General features: G+C 36.8%; 2 protein-coding genes across 4 annotated transcripts; one reads left to right on the forward strand and one right to left on the reverse strand.

The window, feature by feature from the left end:
* Positions 1–1,731: 1,731 nt before the first annotated feature.
* On the forward strand, positions 1,732–17,679 carry prkg2 (protein kinase cGMP-dependent 2). 2 transcript variants are annotated; one of them, XM_051895434.1, is made up of 19 exons: positions 1,732–1,859; positions 3,595–4,091; positions 5,338–5,504; positions 6,538–6,651; positions 7,325–7,430; positions 8,060–8,123; positions 9,483–9,560; positions 10,698–10,792; positions 11,026–11,094; positions 11,177–11,275; positions 11,941–12,094; positions 12,214–12,350; positions 12,638–12,727; positions 13,672–13,813; positions 13,886–14,049; positions 14,146–14,268; positions 14,382–14,444; positions 14,917–14,983; positions 15,827–17,679. In XM_051895434.1, the coding sequence occupies exons 2-19, from the start codon at positions 3,610–3,612 to the stop codon at positions 15,920–15,922; spliced, it is 2,310 nt and encodes a 769-aa protein (XP_051751394.1). In that variant the 5' UTR covers positions 1,732–1,859; positions 3,595–3,609; the 3' UTR covers positions 15,923–17,679. The 2 variants fall into 2 exon arrangements, with proteins under 2 accessions (XP_051751394.1, XP_051751395.1); XM_051895435.1 differs by lacking the exon at positions 1,732–1,859 and having other exon boundaries at positions 3,204–4,091.
* A 1,152-nt stretch (positions 17,680–18,831) lies between these two features.
* Positions 18,832–24,430, reverse strand: bmp3 (bone morphogenetic protein 3). 2 transcript variants are annotated; one of them, XM_051895436.1, is made up of 3 exons: positions 23,722–24,430; positions 21,586–22,484; positions 18,832–20,535 (listed from the first exon to the last, which is right to left on the reverse strand). In XM_051895436.1, exons 1-3 carry the CDS (start codon positions 23,987–23,989, stop codon positions 20,344–20,346), a joined length of 1,359 nt encoding a protein of 452 aa, XP_051751396.1. In that variant the 5' UTR covers positions 23,990–24,430; the 3' UTR covers positions 18,832–20,343. The 2 variants fall into 2 exon arrangements, with proteins under 2 accessions (XP_051751396.1, XP_051751397.1); XM_051895437.1 differs by lacking the exon at positions 23,722–24,430 and adding an exon at positions 22,794–23,323.
* Between the last annotated feature and the right edge of the window lie 1,519 nt (positions 24,431–25,949).

A 25,949-nucleotide genomic window follows, 5' to 3' on the forward strand; every position in this document is an offset into this window, starting at 1 on the left:
CATTGAGGGAACAATGAATGCCAACATGTACAGTACATGTTGGCATTGAAGCAGATCATGAAGCAGATCATGATCCCCTCCCTTCGGAGACTGGGCCGCAGGGCAGTATTCCAACATGATAACCACCCCAAACACACCTCCAAGACGACCACTGCCTTGCTAAACCCTATTAAGCATCTGTGGGACATCCTCAAACGGAAGGTGGAGGAGCGCGAGGTCTCAAACATCCATCAGCTCCGTGATGTCGTCATGGAGGAGTGGAAGAGGACTCCAGTGGCAACCTGTGAAGCTCTGGTGAACTCCATGCCCAAGAGGGTTAAGGCTGTGCTGGAAAATAATGGTGGTCACACAAAATATTGACACTTTGGGCCCAATTTGGACATTTTTACTTAGGGCTGTACTCACTTTTGTGGCCAGCGGTTTAGACATTAATGGCTGTGTGTTGAGTTAATTTGAGGGGACAGCAAATTTACACTGTTATACAAGCTGTACACTCACTACTTTACATTGTAGCAAAATGTCATTTCTACAGTGTTGTCACATGAAAAGATATAATAAAATATTTACAAAAATGTGAGGGGTGTACTAACTTCTGTGATATACTGTATATTAGGCTATTATATAGCCCATATTATGTAATGTTTGCTGAAAGTATGTGATGCACAGTTCATGTGAATGACAGCTTTGAATAATATATTGGTCATTTCCATTGCCAGAGGCTTCAGGCACTCTGATGTAAGTCACTGGTTCTGATTTACATAAATGCAGTTAAATCAATTCAACTGACTATGGGATTGCTGTAATAGCACTATATGTGCAAAATCTTTCTCTCTTGGTCTAAATGATGGATACATGAATGTGAATAGAAACGTTCTACAGCACAGACTCAGTAAAGTCGAGAAGATTTTGAGATAGGCCTACAGTGACGGGATGTCTAGTCTGTTCTAAACAGTTTACATTTTTACTCCACTAGAAACTGTTTATGTTTTAAATTTTATATATTTAATTTTCTTATTCGTATATTATTCATTATATGATAGCACACATACATCTTGTAGACGTCTATTTGATGTGTGAGTTTACATCTGGAAGATGTATATTTTAGAGTGTTTGCTCATCTGCAATACGTCTATAGGACGTTTCCTGTCAGATGTCAATTAGACGTTTAAAAGATGTCTTTAAGATGTTTATGATTTAGAATGTTTGTGAAACTGACATCTTAAAGACGTCTATCAGATGTTTGTACACAGCAGATGCTTTCCAGATGATGTGATCTTTAACAGACATCTTGCAGATGTACGCGTGCTATTATCTGCTCATATATGCATTTAATTTTTTTTTGTTCCACTATACGGGGTAAGTTGTCAGAATAGAACCTGCTGTTAAACTTCACATGCTTTTCAGCAATATATAATGAAACAATTATGAAACACAAAACAATAGATGAAACAGCAAAATGTTACATTTATAACATGTAAAGCGTGACATTTAAAACAGTATTTCATTAAACCATTAACACTTCAGCAGGCGCTTCAGTAAACAAACCAAAAAATAAATGAATAATTGAGTAGCTAATGACATAAAAAATAAAGAGAGAAAGAGAGAGAGAGAGAGAGAGAGAGAGAGAGAGAGAGAGAGAGAGAGATCAATAAAATATCCTGCTGTCATGAAGCCATCACGACTGCTAAAGGGATTGAGTGTAGTTATTGTGGAGAAATGACACATGCTGCCCAGTGTGTGCGCGTGAACAGAACAGTGCTGCTGACCGGGGCTGCTGCCTCAAACACAACACTCTCTTTCAACCGTCTTCTTTTACTTTCCAGAGAAACGTCGAAAAAGTGTTCCTGTACACGAAAACGGTAGGAGTTTTCTTGTCATTTAAAACTTAACTTTCTGCCTCTCACTAGCGTTTAGTTGTTAGGTGATAAAACGGAAGAACAGGTGTAACGTCCTCATGGCTTATGCAAAAGCGCGAAATTAACGTAAAAGTAGGCTATATATTATTTTAAAATATTGACATTTTTGTCATTCATGCATCGTTATAAAAAACCGTTTATTTATTTCCCATTTCCGATTTAGCTTAGCATGTGGGTTACGTAAAATATGTATTTTCCTTCTGTAAACATCCTGTCTAAATTAAATAACACATCTCTCATGGATGTAAGGACATAAAGCTAATCAAATTTCCTGTGAATTCAACATCAGATTGGATGCAAACAAAATAACTGTCTTATTGAGTTGCATTGGCTACTTTGTGTTTAACAAAGTTTAAGTATGGAGATGTAGGCATCTGTATGAGGTCTGCTGGTGCTGTAAATACTGTGATTGTGCTCAAACATTCTTCTCTGTGGTGGGAGTGTCCAGTGTCCATTGTATGTTTGTAACCCAAAGTGAATTACAAAACATCCTATTTCATTTTTTTCCATCAATGAAAAGAATGACAAAGAATGACATCACCAGGAAAGAGCATACTGCACACTCACGGGGTGCTGGTGCCATCCGGTATTACTGTGCCTCTAAATTATTGATTAGGTCTAAATCACTGGGGCCAATCTCTGGTAAAACGCTCTCTCTCACTCTTTATCTGCGATGATATGAAAATATGAACGAACATTCTGTGTCTCGTGTCCCTCATAATGAGAGACATGACGGGCAGATGAAAGGCTTGGGAGGATCCCCTAACCTTTACCATCAAAGCTGTGTTCTGTAGGGCACAAATGCCAGCATCAAATCTGACAACAAAAGATCAGCACACACCCAGAAGGACCAGCAGCATTATCTATATTATTTATCTAGAAAACTGTGTTGCGGCAGGGACTAAATGGCAATCTTGGATTCATTATTAAAATTAATACACCATGCGCAATCACACACGTATTTAATCCTCAAGCTTTGGTTGTCCCTGAGACCTTCTTGATGTACATGTAAAAAAAAAAAAACTAATTTAACTCAAGTGCTTTATTAAATTTATTTGACCTTATTAAAACTCGGAAGGCAAATATTATTGAATCTGTATTCCAGGGTTGTTATAGTATATTAACTGAAATAAAATAATAAAAACTTATTTTATTTTAGTTGCCAAGCAGCATTTCTCATGTTCATTTGGTTTAAGTTGAAGTACTAAAATAACTGAAACTAAACTTAAAACTAAAGTTAAACTTAATAAAAACTATATAGACAGTTAAAAAAAACTTTAAATTAAAATGAAAATCAAATATTATAAAAACTTATAATAGTATCTCAGTGATAATAAAATAACTAAAATAAAGTATTCATATGTTTTACCACAAAGTAGAGCTCCACTTTTCAGAAATGACTGCATATTGTTACATTGATATATTGTTTTTTTTTTTTTTTTTTTTTTATGTATGGGGTCTCTGAGATGCCATAAAGGAGTAATGTAAAAAATGTTTTCAATTTGAAATGTTGTTTATAATCACTTTAGTGTTAAATAAGTTTTTCAAGCCATTTAATTGACTGACAGAAAAAGAGAGTTAAGACTGAAATATAATAATAACCTTTAGTTATTTTAATTATATTGTGTGATGTCATCCACAGCAAATTGAACTTGAACTTGATCATCTTTTATTGTAGAATAAGAGTGCCAAAATGGGAAATGGTTCTATGAAGCTGAATCCTCTCAAGCAGGTCAGTGGCTCGGCCAAATCCAAAAACAATGGGGAAACAAGCTCAGTTCCTCAAGTCCTTAGAGTTAGAGTGGAAGAGTTAGAGAGTCAACTGAAGAAGAAGGATGAAGACCTGAATGCCAAGGAGCTTCAGATCAAACATCTAGAAGAGCAGCTGACCCAGCAGAGACAGGCCATCTCAGAGATCTCTGATGCTTTGAGGAACAAGTGTTTCCAACTCAACAAACTCCAGGACGCACTGAAGAATCAAGGGGAGCTGGGTCTCCTGCCATCACCAATCAAGGAAAAGGTCAGTCAGTGTCTCACAGGCCTGCTCAGAGATACCCTCAACAGGAGGAAAGGAGCAAAAGCTGGAGTTTCTGCAGAGCCTTCATCCAGAACGTATGATTCCAGCGGTATACCAAAGTTCTACTTTGAAAGTGCACGAGTCTGGAAAGAGCAAAGGTGAGAAATTTGATTAATTTTCTGCTTTTGAGGCCAAATTCCTTCCAGAACTTGATTGTCAATAGTGGTTATGGTAGTATTTGTGACTGGGTATATTTAAAGGGTTAGTTCACCCAAAATGAAAATTCTGTCATTAATTACTCACCCTCATGTCGTTCCAAACCCGTAAGATCTTTGTCCATCTTCGGAACACAAATTAAGATATTTTTGATGAAATCCAAGAGGTATATGACTTGTCCATAGACAACAATATAATCAACACTTTCAAGGTCCAGAAAGGTACTATAGACATTGTTAAAACAGTCAACGTGACTGCAGTGGTTCAATTTTATGAAGCAACGAGAATACTTTTTGTGCACAAAAACAAAACAAAAATACTGACTTTATTCAACAATATCTTCTCTTCTGTGGCGGATTTCATCAAAAATATCTTAATTTGTGTTCCAAAGATGAATTAAGGTCTTACAGGTGTGGAATGACATGAGGGTGAGTAATTAATGACAGAATTTTCATTTTTGGGTGAACTAACCCTTTAAGAAATATGCCTTTAAATTATTAATGAGTAACTTTTTAGACAAAATATTGCCAGTTACTTTGTATATTTTTGCTCCGCCAACAGAAATAGTTCCATGCGAAGTCGAAGCAGAATTTGTTGCATCTCTGAGCAACAGTAATCTGTACTTTTAAATGAATCGTTGAATGAATGAGAGTTTGATTAGCTATTGGCTGATATCATAAGGAATAAATATGGTTTAAAGCTGTATGTTTGTGAACTTAAGGTTACCTTAGCAGGTCATGTTATGTGTTTTGTGTGTGTATACTGTATGTGCGTGGGTTTGAAAAAGAATATTCAATATTGTATCAAGCATCCTCAAAGAGCTAAAATAGATGTGCCATTTTTTCATGTTGGTAATTAGTCTGTTTTTCATATGCTAAGCTCATTATGTTGGGAGGCTTAAGTTGGTCTAATCTGCTTGCAAAACACCATGCTGAGATTCATTATCCTGTCTCTATTCTAACACTGAAAATGAAACGACTGGTGCCCATCATAGCGAGAACTGTCCAATTAGTCCATCTTGAATAATTTGTTCTCAGTCAACCCAAGTGACAGTCCAAGAGTAACAATATCACAGCAGTCACAGCTTTAAGCAAAATAGTATTCTGAATATTTCATAATCTTTTTTTAATTTTTGGATCGCAAATTAGACAACTTCAGCACAGTTTTGTTGACCAATATCTTTAACAGTGTAAAGAAGCTCCTCACAGATGCTTTGAATAAGAACCAGTATCTAAGGAGACTGGAAGTGCAACAGGTCAAAGACATGGTGGAATGCATGTATGAGCGGACGTACCAGCAGGGAGAATACGTCATAAAACAAGGAGAGCCGGGAAACCACTTATTTGTGCTTGCAGGTATGAATCAAGTAATTAATTGTGCTATTCTATTATAATCTCACTGGTTATACTGTCAGATAAAATGTGAAAAATATTACCTTTATGGGGCCACAGCTTGTCACAGGGACAGTACCCTTTTATCTACCCCTAAAAGGTGCATATTATTACCTTAGAGTAGTAATGTGTATCCTTAAAGGGATAGTTCACCCCAAAATAATTTTTTTACTCACCCTCAAGTTGTTCTAACAGTTGTTCTGACAGAATTTTTATTTTTGGGCGAACTATCCTTTTAAGGTACTACTATGCACCTTATAGGGCAAAATAAGGTACAAACATGCTCCTTTAAGGGTACTGCCGCAGTGGCTGTTGTTCACCTAAAGGTAAGTGTACACTCTTAAAAATGCTGGGTTAAAAACAACCCAAGTTGGGTTGAAAATGGACAAACCCAGCAACTGAGTTGTTTTAACCCAGCAGTTGGGTTAAATGTTTGCCCAACGTGCTGGGTAGGTTCCTTTAACTCAACTATTGTTTAAAAATGACTGTACTGCTTGCTTAAAATGAACCCAAAGTATGTTGGAAATGAACATTTATTAATAATGAATCAATAAACATTTATTAAATTGCTTATTAATAAATGTTCACCTTTTTGATTATTATTGTTGCCTCTAGTAATTATGTGTCTGATTTTTAATTTCCAACCTATTTTGGGTTCATTTAAACCAGCCATATAGTAATTTTTAAACAGTATTTTTTTTTTCAAACATTTAACCCAGCCGCTGGGTTAAAACAACCCAATTGCTAGGTTTGTCCATTTTCAACCCAACTTAGGTTGTTTTTAACCCAGCATTTTTTAGAGTGTAGGCATTAGTAAAGATAATATGAGGAAATCTATTCATATGTCATTAGTTACTGCTATTAATGCTAGTAAATCATAATAAACCCATTTTTTCCCTTTATAAATGGACAAACCATTAAAAGTGAATTAAGGTGCAAATTCAATCAGAATTTGTTGCAAAAAAGAAACAATTTCAAGTACTGTTTCTTCTTACAGATGGCAAGCTGGATGTCTATCAGCACAACAAACTGCTCACATCAATTGCAGTCTGGACCACATTTGGTGAATTAGCCATCTTGTACAATTGCACCAGGACTGCATCGGTCAAAGGTGAAGTTCTTTCTTTGTGCTTCATTCTATCTCCCACATTAGATGTGTATGAGTAGTATAGTTCTGTTTCTGACAAATATATTATATAATTGAATTGAAATGGTCCCTGCATGGCGGCTATTTGTGCGTTTAGTTCATGCTGTGACCATAGATTGGCCTCATGTAGCCACAGGCTATCAAATAAACACCAGTGAGAACTGAAACACCATTGTTTTGTCTTGTAGCGTTAATCTCATTGGCTTGTCAGTAATTTTGTTTGCTTGTTTGTGTGGCCAGATGTACCATCTCAAATGCCTTCCCTCATAATATCTTTTATTTACTATTATTTACTCTTGAAAAAGCACTGATGTGTGGTAAAATATGGTTATCAATAATGTTAAATTATAAATCAGTGTGGTGCATTCTTTCAGTGGGTAATTTTTAATGTGACCATTAAGAGTCTTAATGTTACAATAATTTTATTTCTTTACACTTGCACTGTAGGTACTTTGATATTTAAAATATGTTCTCTACCAAGTCACCATGATAAAATTTAACCACTTCCTAATGGTCCTATTGGAAGCAGCTGTTTTTTCCTGGTCACTGAACCACTGAAGTTTAAATGGACACCACTCAGTGAGGAACGAGGAAGCTCCTGGTATTTCCCTTACCTGCTGTTTTGTTATGATCACAGCGGCCAGCAATGTGAAGACATGGGCCCTCGATCGAGAAATCTTTCACAACATCATGCGGATGACCGCAGAGGCTCGACACGAGCAATACCGCAACTTCCTGAGGAGGTAATCCAAACTGTTCATCCCTCCCGCTGTTTACTGTGGTGTCCTACTACATAATGTGTAGCCAAGCATTAGCTGGACCTGAAAACATCAAAGAGCAGGTTTTGCATGAAACGTTGTGGAGATCAAACAAACATTTTTTTTTTTTTTCCGTGGCATTAGCAATGCTATTGATAAATTAGGTCAGTTCACGGTCTGGTTGAAGTGACCTCTGTGACCTTGCTCATAGAACTATCAGTTTAAATAGCAAACATGAAAGGAGGAAAATGAAATAATTCAATTTGAGGACTCTTGAAGACATTCTAATAAGAAAGGATTGAGAGACATTATCTTATATTAGATGAAATAAACACAACTGTTCTCCATAACCATCAGTTCAATCCAAGTCAAAGGGGCAATCTTAAATTGTTTGTATCAGTTTAGTCATATGAAATTCATAGATCAAAATTTAAATCAATATTTTTTAAATAAGACAAATGAACACTGAGCTAAAATTGAATGTTGATTAAATGTATAAAAGGCAAAAATGCCAAAAAGTTATATTTAGAAAATCAAATGATGCTTGATTGCTTGTCACCTACAAATGTCCTAACATTTTTTATTTTATTTTACTTTACTTTATTTTTTTTTAGTGTTTCACTTCTTGCCAGTCTACCTGGGGATAAACTAACTAAGATTGTGGACTGCCTAGAGGTGGTAAGTACAACCTTTTAACATTATTAAAATCTGGTGATTCAAAAAACTAACCAGCCCCATCTGATCCAAAATATCCATCTGTAGTGTGGTTTTCAGATGTCTAAATCCAAATTTACAATTTCGAACAAGCAGTGTTGATATTGTATCTTTCATCGCTTGGCCCAGTATATTGTTACCATAGTTATTTGACTAAGGCTGTGCGAAGTGTTCGCTCCAATCGAGAGGACGAGTGATTTGTTAAAGATGTTTGTAGCAGCCAGTGTAGGCTGCTGACTGATTTATTCCATTACTCCATGAGGGGCCAAAGTGAGTTTTTCTAAAAGAGTGTGGGCTTTGTCAACTCAACGTCAAATAAGCATCCTCATGTTCTTCCATGCTGAAAAAACATCAAGGACATTCTTCTCGATTGTCGGCCCCTGTGGTCGAATGGGAGAATGTCGTTATTCAATCACTCCGATGGAGTTGATTATATTCCCCTCTCTAGGGGTAGGGGAGCAATGTAACCCAATAGTGGCCCAGATGTTTTGGACTGAAACATGCAGATAATGTGGAACTCCATCATTAAACAGTGGGGAATGGAATGCAGACGGGATGCTAGAAGCAGACAAATGTTTTGAGACCCTCAGAGGAGCGTGGCATATCTAGAGAGCTTCTCTAATGAAACAGCAGAGCTCTGTCAGAAAAACAGTTGGGGATGGAGATCAGTGGAGAACATGGACCAGAGAAATTAAGACTCAAAGAATGTCTTGGAATGCCTCTGACAGACCACTAAAATGTTCTAGAATGATTTAATGATTCAGTTTGGCAAAACTCAGATGTAAATCTAATTTGAAAAATTCTAAACAAGATTTAAACTCAAATTTCAGGTGAATCATTCCATTCCACTGTAAACAGAACATTATTTTAGCAAATCACTCGAAAACATTCTTGTTCTTCCGCTGAACTGGAGGGATATCAGTTCAGGTACAGAGTTCTCAAGCTCTAGGCAACAAAAGTAACAACAACAGCAAAAAAAAATAGTCATGTAAACAGCTTATTCTAGAGTATTAAAACCAGTTTCAAAATGCTATTTTTTTGTTATTGTTATTTATTATAAAGAGATTGAACTGTTTTAATGGTTAGTGAAGTGTTACCTTAATGTCAACTGTACAATTTAACTTCTTTTAATGAAGAAACACATTTTATGAAGTATGTAAGTAAGCAGTAAGTGTTGGAGATGTATCTTCTTATATCATTGTGAAAGCAGACATGGCGGCCTTCCTGTTGTCTCCCTCGGGGAGTCTCTCCGGGAACATGACAGCAGTGGCTTGATGGTAAAATCAATAGCTAAATGAGTTTTGTCTTGCGTTTCCTGATCAGGAGTATTATAATAAGGGAGACTACATCATCCGGGAGGGAGAAGAAGGAAACACTTTTTACATAATCGCCAATGGAAAGGTAATTTGCGATATATTATCATCAATTTGTTTTGTCAAAGCTTTGTTTTGTGTATTTACTGTATTTAGTGTACCATGCTTAGCACTGAATCATGTCTCATGAGGTTACATATACTAAAAATGAATTACTACTATAATTTAAAATGTAAAAAATGATATGCCTTTGTGATAATATTAATTTCCTCCTTTCTGGGAACTTTTAGTAATTATAAAGTGTATAGCCCTTTATCATGCCTACTGAAGATGACAGTGTATACATAATTTTAGGTATATATAGGATCAATTCAGGGTGATTGGGACACTTTTTGCCATTGAGATGACTTGGAAAAAGTGTCCCAATTAACCTGAATTCACCCTTCTACCCAGGTTATGCTATGTACTCACACCATTCAATGCTAAAGCAAAACCATCAAAAAACAAATGTGATTTATCCCATTTTAGGCACCATTTTTCCACTCCACAAATCCTCATGGACTTCACTGCAGACACTGATCTAGGTCTGTGGGAGGTCGAATGCGTTCTGATAAATCAGTAATTTGACACTGAAGGGGTTAAGAGACAGGACTCTCCACTGGGAAGCAACAGGAACTGTTTAGCATGAGCTAGTCAGGCTCGGATCCCCTGTTGATTTCTGCTCTACTGTCGCTCAAAATGGGGGGAAGGAAGATGTTTTACTGAGAGGGGAGAATTTAATTACCGGAAATGATGGTTCTCGTCAGCCTGTCGCCACCATGTCCGAGAGCGTGTTGGGAATAAGACCATTAGTGCTGGCCACCAAAAACTGCCTATCGGAAAGGTCAAGAGGGTCATTGTGGTTTAGTGGATCATTTTACAGGATTGAGAATGAATCAGAGTTCAATGAACTAACTCCATTTCTACAATATCATTATTATTGAATACTTGTTGCCTAGAATTGAAGGATTTTAATCTGTGAATGTGGTCTACTCTGCAGTATATATGTGATGCATCATTTCAACACACATGAATTCTTTATAATAAAGCATGACATCTATATAATTAAAAATAGTTTTGGATCATGAAACCAAGAAAAAAGACAGACCATAAAACATATTGTTCTCTTAAACTGATATGGTTTGTACGTTTTGAAATGCAACTTCTGTCTTTCTGTGTTGCCCAGATTAAAGTCACACAGAGCACACAGGATCATGAAGAGCCTCAGATCATCAACACCTTGGGGAAAGGGGATTATTTCGGAGAGAAGGCCCTCATCAGGTGCTGTCCTTCAATCCCCAGCTCAATTCTCATTTCCCCACTTTAATCCTGTTTCAATAACCTCTTGGAATATGGGGACTTTTAGTATCACTGCAGTAACAGAGAGCAGAAACTTTGTCCTGTCAACGTGTATATTAGTTAATAGAATATTACAAACATATGCATAGAACTGTCATTTTTAGCTCACTTTATGTCTAATGCACTTAATGTGTTCCTGTTTTGTCAAACTGCAGTGATGATGTCAGATCTGCGAATATAATCGCAGATGAGGATAGGGTGGAATGCCTTGTCATTGATCGAGAGTGAGTTCACATTTTAAGATCATCATCATTCAGTTGATTATGATTTTTGTAGTCTGTGAGAATAACAACGGTCTTCTCTTAGAACTTTCAGTCAAACCGTCGGAACTTTTGACGAGCTTAAGAAATACCTCCAGAGCTATGTCGAGAATTTAGCACGAGACGATAAGAAAAGAAATGCTAAGTAAGTTTCTTTTATAAATAACTTTATATGGGAAACAGTGATAATCTTCTTGACTTGACATCTTACCACTTCATTGTGCTTTAAAATAGCACTAAATTTTGTACTATAGGCACAGTTCCTTAAAAAATAAACAAAAAAGTGTTTTGACATAAAGGTAAAAACTAGAGGCTGAGATTTATCACCAATCCCCAATTGACAGAATTTAAGAACCAACCATAATTCACAATTGATAATTCAAATATTTGGATATTATGTAGTGTGAATTTAAGAATATCTCAACTGGTCAGGAGCTATTTTGAAAATGCCAGATTTAAGCATTTGAATCTCCAATCCACCTATTTATCTATATATATTCAGTGGAGTCCACAAGTCTGAGACCACTCGAGAAACTGCTTCTCTTTTGCATGTTTGTTAAATTTTATTACTTAAACTGACTTTATTAAGAGAAAAATGGTCAGTGTCTCAAATTTGCTTATTTGTTTAGTGGCCAAGAAGTAATGCAAATTTTAAATGGAAACAAAAATCCCAGGATTTCAATGTGGCCAACTGCATTTTTTCCTTTTCAGATGTTTAGTAACCAATTCTAAAATTAGATAAATTTGCCACTCTGTATAATTAAATAATGACAATCTCCTATCTCTGAAAATCCTTACTTATTATTTTAGGAGGTCAGGAAGCTGCACCCCACCAACCACACCAGTGTCACATGATATGATAGAGCTGAAAGAGAGAGAGAGCAGCTTTGCATCCACTATACCCTTCAGCTGCCTCGAGGTTATTGCCACGCTGGGAGTTGGAGGCTTTGGCAGAGTTGAACTGGTTAGAAGCTTGTTCACAATAATCACACTTCTTCTTTATGATATTAAATATTCAAACAGAAATCATTCCCACCAAGTGAGTTAGTGAGATGAGCAATAATGATGCCTGTTTTGCTCTAGGTGAAAGTGAAGAATGAGAATGTGACGTTTGCTCTGAAATGCATCAAGAAACGGCACATCGTGGATAACAGACAGGAAGAGCACATCTACTCAGAGAGGAGGATCTTGCTTGAAACAAACTCTCCTTTCATTGTAAAGTATGTTCATCTTGTATATGATCAGACTGTTTTAGTAAAGCCTATTTAGTCTTGTTTAGGAAATATCAGAGGATCTTAAAGATAATGTGATCATTGAATTTCACTGTTCATTGCTTTTGAAGAGATATTCATGAATCCACTTAGTGCCGACATGATTAAATTAAGAGAGAAGGATCCTACCTAAAAGAGCTTAATTTAACCAAACATAAGAGAAAAGCCAGTGGCAGTGAATGTGAATTTCAAAACTTATTTATGTCTTGATCTGATCTGTACATTTTTACTCTTAGAATGTACTGCACTTTCAAAGACAACAAGTATGTATACATGCTGTTGGAGGCGTGTCTGGGTGGAGAAATCTGGAGTCTTCTGAGAGACAGGTGAGCTCCATTTTATGCTAGGGTGACCAAAGCAGGACAGTCCCGGAATTGGGAGCTTTGTCCTGCATACCGCAAGACGTGAGCAGTGTCCCGCATTTCAATGTATTTTTTTTTTCTTCCCTGAAATCTACAATACCACAAATAGAAATTTAAAACTAAAAATGTTATTGCCGTTTAAAAAATTAATTTGCACAGCCATCAAGTTCTACCTAGAGTGGGAAAATTACCAACCAACACATTCGTAAAGAGGGATTTTTCCACTGATGACAACTGAAAAGAGTATATGATGCCAGGATGTTCTTAACCAGTATGTGTCTAGAGGACTTCCTCTAGACACATACTGGATAAGAACATCTTGATCAAACCTAGTTTGAACAAAGTTCAAGATGCATTGAATCTGGTAAAACACATTTAATGCTTGCATAGTCTAAAAAAGGAAAATAAGAATGAATCAGAATCAGAATGAGCTTTATTCGCCAAATATGTGCAAACACACAAGGAACTTGTTGTGGCTTTAGTCACTTTTATACAAAAAATGTATTTTTGTATAAAATGTGATTTTTACCTACTAGCCTGTTACTCTGTTCATTATATTTAGCAAACTGAATAGGTCCTGTAGGGTAAATTACATTGTATCACTCGAACCTGGGCAAATTGAGTGCCAGTCATAGAGCTGGTCACAATTAACAAAGCTTATTGGCGATTTAACCTTTTCACCCAACGTGATGGCAAAAAAGGCTTTCCAACTAATGTAAATCAATATTTACATAGTATAGGCTATAGTAAATTTATCTCTCACACATGTCCCGCATTGTCCCGCAAAATCACATCTACTGTCCTGCAACAGTACAATAATCAGGTGTTCACCCTATTTCATGCAGCCAGATCAGCTACAGTTTTACTGATTTTATGCTTATGCTAAAAATTTCTCTGTTTTGATACAGGGGGAGTTTTGATGAGTACACTGCCAAGTTCTGTGTGGGCTGTGTGACAGAGGCCTTTGACTACCTCCACAACAATGGCATCATATACAGAGACCTGAAGCCTGAGAATCTGATGCTGGATACAGATGGATATGTCAAATTGGTGAGTAGAAGTCAGGAAACTTCACTTATTAAACTCAGTGCGGTGATACTGATTCCAAACATCTTTTCTCAGGTGGATTTTGGCTTTGCTAAGAAGCTCAAGTGTGGCCAGAAGACCTGGACGTTCTGCGGGACTCCAGAGTATGTTGCGCCTGAGATCATTCTCAATAAAGGTCACGGTCTCAGTGTGGACTTCTGGTCTCTTGGAATCCTGATCTTTGAACTTCTTACAGGAAGGTTTGCATCAGCTCAAGTTTCTGGTGGAAAACATTTCATAATACAGATGCATTTGAAAGACCTACTCTAATGTGTTTGATCTGATTGTTCCTCAAGCCCCCCCTTTACTGGCTCAGATCAGATGATTATATACACATTCATTCTGAAAGGAATTGAGAAAATGGACTTCCCTAAAAAGATCACCAAGAGGCCAGGTGACCTTATTCGAAAGCTGTGCAGGTATTATCATGCATCCTTCCTTCTTAACTTATTCTTTTACTTGTTTTCTGAAACTCTTTAGGTCTCTCTGAAAAATATCATAATATGATTTTGCTGTTCTCTTTTTTATGAAGACAAAACCCTTCAGAGCGACTGGGCAATCTAAAGAATGGAATAACTGACATTAAAAAGCACAGGTGAGACTAGTCACAGTCACAGTCTGATGCTGTTTGACTAAAGAATATCCTCAGTTTCATAAATTTGACTGTCTTATCTCATATGTATTTACACAAAATATTTTACTGTAATATCTAATGTTTTAACACAAAATATTGCTCAGACTTTGTACACTCAGTATACAGAACTATGTATATAGTGCGTTTGCAAATATCACTACTTATATTTTACTTGTTTTTGTCTTTGCACCATCATTAACACGTCACTCTGAGAAAGTTTAATCAAATCAGTCAGCAAATTTGAAGAGATTCTAATCTTGACTTTTTTTTTTTGGCCCCTAAACAGGTTTCTGTCATGTTAGAAAACATTACATTTGCATTCACACTGTGAAAGTGGGCATCCATAAACACTAACTTTGAAATCTGTGTCATTGTCAACTACATACATTTTACAATGGTTATTTAATTCATGATGTTGTTCTTTGGTGTTTAGATGGTTTACAGGGTTTAGCTGGAGTGGTATGAAATCCAGAACTCTGATATCACCACTTAAAAGAGAGGTAAGACACACATTTATCATACAATGACATGTACACTAACATTCAAAAGTTTGGGGTCAGAGATAGAAGTCTCTTATGCTCACCAATGCCGCATTTATTTGAACAAAAATACAGTAAAAACAGTAATATTGTGAAATGTACAATTATAAACAACCCCTTTCTATGTTAATATAATTTAAAATATAATTTATTTCTCTGATAGCAAAGCTGATTTTTTTCAGCAGCATCATTACTCCAGTCTTCAGTGTCACATGATCCTTCAGAAATCATTCTAATATGCTGATTTGCTGCTCAAGAAACATTTCATATTATTATCAGTGCTGAGAACACTTGTGCTCCTTAATATTTGTGTGGGAAGGAAACCATGATTTTTTCATTTTTTTTCTAAGTATTTTTTGATGAATAGAACATTAGATAGAGAAAGAAGAAACTAAAGAAGAGCATTTATTTGAAATAGAAATCTTTTGTAACATTATATTTTAATGTTTTTATAAATATTAATTTTTTATAAAGTTAAATATAATAATTTATAATTTATAAAGTAATTATAAAGTATAATTTATAAGGTTTATAATTTATAAATGTATTATTTATAAAGTTATATATATATATATATATATTAATTATTTAAAAAGTTTTGAAGATACATTAAAATATTAATGTCTTTAATGTCACGTTCAACCAATTTACTGCATCCCCACAGAATAAAAGTATTCATTTCTTTCAAAAGAAAAAAATCTTACTGTCCCCAAATTTTTGAACAGTAGTGTATCAGAACATCATCTTGTTATTCCTTTCTGTTTCTCTCACTATTTATTTGATCTATCTCTTTTTTTTCTCCAGGTGAAGGGACCCACTGACCACAGTTACTTTGACAGTTATCCTCCTGAAGAAGAAATCCCTCCAGATGAAATGTCGGGTTGGGACACCGACTTCTAACTGACCCCTCGATGCACTCATGTGCTCAAACATTGTGAGTTAAACAGAACTCTTCTGCCATTTGCCATCTCCATCATGCCAGCCTTTTTTCCAAGGAACCTCAGACCATGAAGCCAACAGAACCAGTGTATGTGTCGCAACAATGGACTCCTTGACCGAAGGCTGCTGTTAGTGCAGTGGGAAGCACAGCAGAGGAGGAGACACATAAGAAAGGAATTGTTTCACGATGTACTCATACATTGCAATTATAAACATTGTTGAATTTGACTGAAACTGTACCACTGAGATGTCAGAGCAGGATCAGTCTGTGAGAATGATGTAACCGGGGCATCATAGAGGAGGATGGTGTGAAACCACTAGTAATATTTACCTTTAGACATGTGGAACGGTTTGTGGTTTGGCAGGAGGGTGAGATGTTCCTTGTTTTAGAAGCGTTGGTGATGTCACGTATTTGAGCTCCTGAAGGTAATAACCACCTGTGACTGTGAATGCCACTGATGAGGTTTCAAAGGTTAACCTCAGCGGGTGACTGGCACTGCAGTTTGTGCAACTCAAGCAGAGTTCTGTGTAAAGTAGTATTTTTAGTGACTTTTCCTAAAGTCTAAGTACCTCAGGGGCCTCATTTATAAAATGTTGTGTAGAAACGGTCCTACATTTGTACTACATTACGTATGCACAGAAAACAAGTGTACACCTCTCTTTTAGATGAGAAATGATCTTGAACTTGCACGCAGCCGAATGGTTTCAGTTCTCCGCCTTTGTAAGCGACTCCTAATTAATATCATTAACATTTAAAAACAAAAAAAAAACAAAAACAGTCATCATCCAAATCCTTTAATTTAGAATGGTGAACTGCAAGAATAGCTTAGATTTCCAAAAACCTGCAGTACACTGACAAGGAAACATTGTAACAACACTGAACAACACTGTACTGAACAAATGCAATCCCTGAATACATTTGTACACTATTCTATTTCTTGCCAGACATCTGGCAACGCTTCTGCTCACACAGCTGAGCCACATTTGTCCAAGATGCCGTTTGAGCATCGGTAGCATTTATTGGTAGCATCGGACGCGTTTTGGTGGTTTAAATCGATGCTCGCGACTTGCGCGAGTGCTTTTACTGTAATTTAGGCAAGCGCGCTCATAATAGAAGCGGCGTGGTTGAAACGCGCATGCGGTGCAGCGCGCTCGTTTTTCCAAAACATCTCAACTTTTCATGCGACAAGTACCAACCGATGAGCTTCGGCCTTTACTTAACAACATCGAAAGCTATGCCGAACAGCTGATCATAGCTGTACAGGGCGGGTTTTTACTTCTCATCTCCATGAATATATCTAATAGTAGATCTAATGCAAGGACTAGAAATCAATTTTTGTTTTGTTGAAACTTCCTCGTCATCGTGGAGAGCGCGGTTCATGGTTGCATAGCAACGACAGACGCCACGGGAGCGAAAGCGCTTTGGAAAGAAGGAGAAAGCGGCGCGGGCGCTTATGTGACGCGATATGTGAATGGCCCCTTAGAACGGCGATTATGTTTTATTTTTGAGATCAGTTGTGGGCCGGGTGGAAGGGGAAGGGGAAGGGGGGCCGTAAATGGCCCGCGGGCCGGCAGTTTGAGACCACTGCTCTAATCTGTCTGTACACACGCTTTATAAATGAGGCCTCACGTGATTCAAACCTCTGCATCTGAGCCAGAAATGTTTGTGCTGATGTAATGTTTGACGCTTGCTTACACTGTAAAAAGTAATACGCTCTGTCTACTCCATAAAATTTTGGCAACAGATTACAAGCAATATTATTAATTAAATTCAACAAATAGAATTGAGTTAGAATTAATCAAATTTATTCCTTAAATGTCAACCATTTAAAAATGTAAGTAAAATTTAAACAAAAATATCTGAATAACAGACAGACGTCAAAGGTGAATTTAGAACCCTTAATTTTTTATTGCTAACATCGAAGATACCTGATGATAACAGAATCACTGAAGGAAAGAGAAACACATGAATTAACAGAGGTTTAGATGTTGATGTTAATTGTATTTAAAATGTTTGGCGATCAGTGTTGTTTATTTGGCCAGTTTGACACTTTGCTTTTTATGTCAGTTTGTGGTTTTTGTAATGGTGTTTGTTAATTTAAATGGTTGACTTTAAGGAATTAATTTGATTAATTCTAACTCAATTCTTATATGTTGAATTTAATTAATAATATTGCTTGTAATCTGTTGCCACAATTTTATGGAGTAGATAGAGCGTATTACTTTTTACAGTGTATTTTATCCTTGTGAATAAGAAAAATGTTTTTCTTTTTTGTGTAAGAATTTCGATTTTTTTTTTTTTTTTTTTTGAGTCATCCTGAAAGATTCTACAAAGATGTTTTACATTAATTGTATATTAAAATGTTAACTGAAATGGATAAACATGAGCATTTCTCCTTTTTTGTTCCCAGCACATTTCAAGTTCAGTGGTTGGTGCACACTGGCAATTTGTAAATATCTATTAAAATAATGGACTTTGATGTTTGTGTGGTAACTTTCCAGACCTTATTGACCCATTAAGCAATTTACATCATGTTCCATGATGCAACAGTCTCAATATAATTTTTGATTACATAACAATACAGTCAATACTCAGTAAAGGTCTGCTTTATTGCCAGAGGGTCCTTTAACCCATGACAAATAAACACATGGCTACATTATTCTTAAAACTTTATTGTTTTCCTTGAACAATCTGCCAAAAGGGATTCTTTCAACTAGGGAGATGTTACAAAAATAAGCATTCTCGCTTATTTGCCATGAGTCATGTGATTGCTTCCTTTTGCACCCCTTCTAACCTTTGAGCAGCAAAGCTCAATGAATATTTAATGAACCCCTCTGTGCTTCACAAAAATAAAATACAGAAGGCATCATACAGACAATAAATAAATGCTTTTAAAGGTCATTTCCATATACAAATATAATTTCTTATGAAGCTTATCATACAAAGCACATCCTTTCACCTACAGCATAACATTTACAAAACACACAGTGTGGTGGAAGCCTTCCAAAAATATATTACACAAATGCTAAAGGAGTGCTTTACATAGTGTGTCTTGACGTATGTATTATATATTAAGATAATAGCCAACTTTTACATGTTCATTTCTCTGTCAAAAAAAAAAAAAAAAAAAATCAGACTAGAACACACCCCATTATGAACATGCAGCTTGTGATATGTCATTGCTTTAGTTCTATGCTAATTTCAAAGTAAAAACAGTACAAAATGTATACAGAAAAAATATTGGAACAAAATATCACATTTTATCCAAATAAACTGATAGACAAAATATTCTGCCAAAATAAGACATTACATGTTACACTCATCTTTGTGAAATATAAATACTCTAATAGTATATTTATTTTATTTAATGTATGATTAACCTTTTAATGTAGTAAGGCACTTTATATAGGCATTGCTGTGTTAAAGAGACAAAGGCTAAATAATCTACATACAATTTTCATAATCACCTTACTGAATATATTTGAAAAATTGCTCATAAAATAACATCTGGTTTCTTGACACTACTTGCAGTTTTCAGAGGAATGACAGAAAAAAAATTACTGTAACAGAATGCGTGCATATACATTTTGAATTCAGCTAAATGTGAGGATGCAACCTTGTATTAGTAGGTCAGACGGAAACATCATTGAACATATTTACAAATGCAAGTATATTAAAAAAAGCCCGATAAAAGAAATTGTTTACAAAATGCGATGTAGCACTATTACATGTAGGCTTGTAACAATGCACCTTCTTGGAGAAAATAAATATATATATATATATATGTATTTTACGAGGATTGAAGACATTCAAAAACAGAGTCACCCAGAAATTAAACAGTTTTAAGCTTAATGTGGAAAACTGAATATGAACTTTATGTAACTTATATAGGTAATCATTTTAATATAATTCAATTTTTTGACAAATGTAACAAAAAGAGATTCCTTTTCTTCCCCCCCCCCCCCAAAAGTCCACTTTATAGCAGCCATAGAATATGAACATTGAGAGTCAATCAATGCCTCTGTAGCAAAAATATAGCTATAATAATGACAGATTATACAAACTGTACAGAAACATGATGGATGACAGCAAATATTTGTCCCCTGCCCTGTATGCTTAACTGCTGAGGTTATAGAAACATGAGAACATTCTGGTCAAACACAGACAGAGAGTCTCTTCATATGTTCATATCTCAACTGATGCATGACGCCTCCTGCTAACAGGAAGGAATTCCTTCTGGAAAAGCACTTTGCTCTTCACAATCCTTAAAGCTGTAGATAGTTCTTCAAGGGTTATGAAATGAACATCTTCAGTCTTTCTTCCAGTGCAAAAATTGGGAATCAGTTTAGGGGAAGGAGGCTGGTGGAAAAGACCAAAGCATTTACCGACAGGCACAGGAGTCCACTGTCATATTGGGGTAGACTTTAAGGACCACGTTCTTGTCTTCATCAAAGAAGAGGATGCTGAGGGAAGACATCTTCTCCGGTACACAGCATGGCTCTGGGATGCCTGGGACCACCCCGACCGCCCGCACGATGCTCTGGATGGTAGCGTGGTTTGAAGGTTTCAATGACTGTAAAAGGGTAAAAAGAGGTCAGAACCTATTACAGCTAAAGTTTGTTTCGCGATAAACCAGTGAAAGCACTAAAGGGTGCAAAATAGGTCAAAAACAGAGTGTGAAACGCACTGTGTATGGTTTCATGCTAATAACAAAAACTAATAAAAATGCAAAAATCACATACAATTACTAAAACTTACTGAAAACTGAAAATATAAAAATAAAAGTTAATTCAAAATATTAATAAATACTATAATAGTATATAAATAATAGTAAAAAAACACTGGTGATCCACCTATAATGGATACATTTTAAGATGTTTTACCATCTGAATAAATTAAGACTAAAACACTAAAAAACTAAAATCAATCATTTTAAATGCTACAAATGAATTCATGAATTACAATATACAGTCTTATTAAATGATTCATGTTTTTAAAGATTAAGTGACTGTTAGGCAATGGTAATCTATATGTAAATATAGACAGATAAATAATAATAATAAAAAAAAAAACTTATAATATCTGACATAACTGATTATCAAATTTATTTATTTTTTTATCTGGAAGGATGGTAAGGAATTCAGCCACATAAATTTTAGAATATGAAACAATTGGGTCTGGGTTTTCTATGATAAACTTCACTACAGAAACATAAAACTGTAGTTAAACTGAAGTAAATTAGATCTTATGTCTCTTAAACTTAATCATATCACAAAGGGAAAACCTTTGATGGCAATTTCTAAATGGAAATAGGCAGGTTTTGTGACATGCATAGTATAATGGAAGATGAATGAACTTCTGTGCTGCCCACAATGATTTACAGCTTTTTCTTCCACTAGGTGGTGCTTATATTTCACTTCTCTCCATGCCTGTTTCAGTCCCTTTTCCCACTGCTCTGGTTATTTGCTTCTGGAGTCGATTGTATCACAACAGATCAGAGTGCACAACTAAATGCTTCCTTTCAAAACTCATCTAGACTTTCTGCTAAATTAAAAATTAATTTAACAATTCAGTTTACTGAATTTGAGATTTGAGATTTTTGTAATCACACATAAATACATACCTTTGGCATTGGGAACTGACATGACCCCGAGCAGTAGTACGCATCAAAAGACTTGGGGGAGATAATCCACTCGCTCCAGCCGATATCTGCAAAATCAACCTTTAAATATCTGCGAGCACAGTTCCTCGGCTCGTTCCATTGCTTCTTACGTGCTTTCTTAATGGTCTGCTCATCAAACTGCAGGAGAGGGTTCTTGTGCCGTGGATTCTTGCGAGGTTTCTTGCGAGGGCGCTTGACTGGTTTGCTCTCCATTGGATCATACGGGCTGGTCTCATCCCATGTAGGTATCTCATAAGGGTACTCGGGGCCTGGAAGCTCATTGTTTTGTAGCGGCAGCAGGATGTTGGTGGACCGTCTGGTCCGATGTTGCGAGGAGGCACTGCGATTATGTATTTCGAGCATATGAAGATTAGGCACCAGTCTGCTTCTGTGTCTCTGCAAGGTGGACACGACACTTTCGGGTTCGGAGATAGCTGAGTCGTTGGCGTAGACCAGAATGTAAGGAGACCTATCTGACAAGAGTTTCTTCCAAGGTTGCTGTCCTTTTGAGTCAATGTCAATGCCTATGAGAAGCTGGTCGTGATGCTTGGCTTGGTTGACTACACGAGTAATGTCTTTCCACTGCCATGATATGAAATCCCGGTACATTGTGGAGATGTTAATGGAAAAATGGCCGATTGTTCTAGTGGTGTTATCCACAAAGCTGAAACTCCAGACATCAAGGTGAATATGACCTTGTCTTCTGAGATTATGGTGAGCACAACTCTTGTGCCTTGGGCATCTGTGGCTGCTGTTCTGCAGGTCACCAATGTAGTAGTGCAGCGTTGCTGAGAGAACATCCTCAGATTTGGTGAGGGAAGTGAGGTTGAAGATTTGTAACTGCTTATCATTTATGGTCCCTAACAGGAAAAAAAAAACACAAATTCAAAAAAAGCATGGCGTTATTATCACTCTTCACCTTAAACATTTCAGAAGGCAATTGACAAGCATAATAAGACCGGAACTGAACTCTAGAGGGCGGTATGTCCACTCATTTTAAGTAACTCTGAGGTGTTTTTGTTTTTTGTCTCTTTTGTTTTCTTCAGTCGCTTATAAATGTAGGTTGCACTTTTTGGGGGGATTTTTTTTTTCTGTGTACGAACAACCACTAAAAAACCTAAGCTGCACTCTACATAATGAATGTCATTATTAATCGCTGCAGTGTTTACCTTTCTTCCAGTGTTTCTGCTCTTCCCAGCGCCTTCACCATTTTAGTGATAAGTAAATGTGCAAGAAAGAGATTTATTCTGGTAATTAGATAACTAGTTTATTTTTGCTAAATAGTAATGAAAAGACTACTATTTTGGTGTGGCAAATTGCTTAATTTGAGCTTGTTTTGATGAGAAATCTGGCAATACTGGCGCAGACTATCATCCGAGCGTCAGCGTGAGCGAAGAAGCGTACTTCTCAACACGAGCAAGTTATTGTCATACCAGCGATTAAAGTGTATTAAACGAATACGTTTCAAACATAAAAAAAGAATTCAATTAAATACATCAGTATCGAAATCTAATCCACTTGCAAATACTGAGACGAACGCTCGCTTGTTTTACAATCAACGAGCAACACGCGTGTAAAAGTACATTTAATAACATCTAAAAGTCTTAAAAGTAACATCTAAAATGATTTATGAAACGCTACACGACGAGCTGTTCATCTTGATATGCGGTCTCACTCAAATCGAAATCAACAGGTGTAATTGAAGCGAACCAACTGCAACGCAAGCCGTCTTAAAGAGACAGTTCGCTCTAAAATGAAAACTTACAATTTATATACAGGAAAAGTTAAGGACTGACAGCCTCAGTCATCGTTACCATATAGGCTATGGGAAAATGATGCATTTAAAGAGAATTTAAACATCTCTATTTGTGTTTAACAGAAAAAGTCATGTTCATACAGATAGGCCTATAGGTTTATAAAAACAGTAGGGTGAGTAAATGACGAGAGATTTCATTTTTGGGTGAACTATCTCTTTCAAGCGCAAAACCGATTAACACTTAGCCTACACTTAAACTCACTTAAGAGAAAATGTGAGGTGACATTAACGAGTACATTACTACATTTCGTCAGTTACTATGGAATACATTGTACACCTACCCAAATGTCCTTTGAAGCTGCGGACAGTGTTCCCATCTTTGAGAGGGAATCCCGCGCTGGTGTATTTGGCGTAGAGCATCTGCATGTGTTCTGACAGCGTGTCCTGCTCGGTTTTCTTTGCATGCTGCTTATCTTGGGCTTCCACTTTTTGTCCAAATTGCACGTCTTTTGAGAAACCCATAAAGGGTGTTTTAAGCACAGCACAGTATCCACAGAACAGATAACCCCATCCCAACAGGAGGATAAACAGTCGTTGACAGCGATCCATGCTGGATGTACAGTACTATTGAAGCAGATTTAGGTGTAGTATATCAGTGCTGAATGCGTTTCCAAACTCTTGTCTCTTGAGAGGGAGAGCATCACATGGACCACCAAAATAAGGCAAAGAGAGCTAGAAGAATAAAGGGGAAATTTAAACAAGATGTCACTTTGATGTGCTCAAAAAGAATAGTCCAAATGCACGTTTCCAAAGATCGATATTCATGCAGCAAATATCACAGTCCTTGCGCAAAATGTACGAGGATGTCCGTGTGAGTTTGATCTGCTGATCTGTTGTCCTGATGGTCAGGCTTGATCCTCGGTTTTGTGTGTGAGCGATGCTGTTCTCAGCCAATCGCGCCTCTTCCCTGCGTTCATTGAAGGTAAAGCTTGTTGCGCTAGTAATATATAGGGCTTATGGGAGCAGTCGGACAGTGTTGGGAAGTCCGAATGATTTCCGCGAATCGGTTCTTTCGAACGGTTCATTTCAAAGAACCGGTTCAATAAACAGATTCTTCTGTTCTTTACGTCATTACGTGTTCCCTGCCATCTCGGCGAGGCATTATGTGACTACTAATTTTAAGTGTTTATTGTATGCATTGCTCCATTTGATGAAGCCATGATCCAGCTCAGAAAAACGTAAATTCATTTAGAAACTAAATATTTGTATTTACATTAAACAATAGCCTACTAAAATTCATTCACATCACTTGGTTGAAACCGTTTTTGCATTTTTAAATAAAAGCTAATTTATTAAAAGCTAAACTCTTGTTTCAAATGCGTAGGCCTATTAATAAAACTGTAAAACTGTAACGCAATTCGTAAACTTGTATCCAGAATCTTTTATTTAATTTTTGCTATAGCCTACAGCTAATGAAGTAGTAGTAGCCTAGTAGGCTACTTTTTGCACCAGTGGTCAAATCATGGTTTAGTTCCTAAGACGGTTCTCGATTAGCTGATTCGCTTGTTAACCCGTACAATTGCGAGTCGGACTTGAGCGACTCGGTTACAGAATCACTCTTATTCATTCAAGTCTGACTCAAGAACGAATAGACCGGTTTTGTTAACCTTATCAAGTGATTCATTGTTAATAAGTCCCGATACAGTCGGATACTATTCTTCACAAAAAGAAGAATGGAAGAGGAAAGTGTACGTGTGTAGCCTATTTGAAAGAGAAAGAAAGAAGCGAAATAGCCCCCAAAAATACAACACGTGAAAAAATGCCCTCTTTATCGTCTTAAAACGGTCGTTTAGGGCATCAAAACAAACCCAACAGACTTTTACGTCTTCATCGTAGCTACACTATTCACACTTTCAGCGCTCTGAGCGACTGCATGAGTCATGTGGATGTGTGTTGTAATGCTCGATAGTGAGATCCGTGAAACGTCTCTCAGCAAAGCTGTGTGTCTGGGTTGACGCGCTGAATGACATGGCTTATGGGGAGCATTAAAGGCTCTCTGTCCCATTTAGTTGAGCTCAATGGCGATGAGCAGACACATCCTGCACAGCAGAGTCTGATCCGGATGCTGCACCGCGTCCCCTCCGCACACCAGACCCGCGTGCACGGCTTCAATATCCTCTGTCACGGTCTCTCTTTCAGGATCATTGAGGAGGAAGTGATTGACTCCCACCCCAGACATCTGATGCCAGTGGACTTATTTTCAAGATATGGTTTTGTCAGATCTGTCTGAGGTGTAACTGCTGTATAGTGAGAAAATATGTGGTCTGCTGTCAATAACCTATATTTATCATGTTTTATTTCCCACTAAACTCTCTAGTCTACTTTAGGATAAGAACCCAGATTTTCACAAGCACATCTGCTATGTTGATTTGTAGGTGTATGAATGAGCTGTGCTTGTGAGGGACTGAAGTGGGCAGTTTCATCACACTGCCACTCCACCACATGAATAAGGACTGTGGCCGGTTAAGTTAAACAGTTATGAATGTGGGTGAATCACCACCCACTTCTT

Source organism: Ctenopharyngodon idella, chromosome 5, assembly GCF_019924925.1.
Source record: "Ctenopharyngodon idella isolate HZGC_01 chromosome 5, HZGC01, whole genome shotgun sequence".
Taxonomy (NCBI): Eukaryota; Metazoa; Chordata; class Actinopteri; order Cypriniformes; family Xenocyprididae; genus Ctenopharyngodon; species Ctenopharyngodon idella.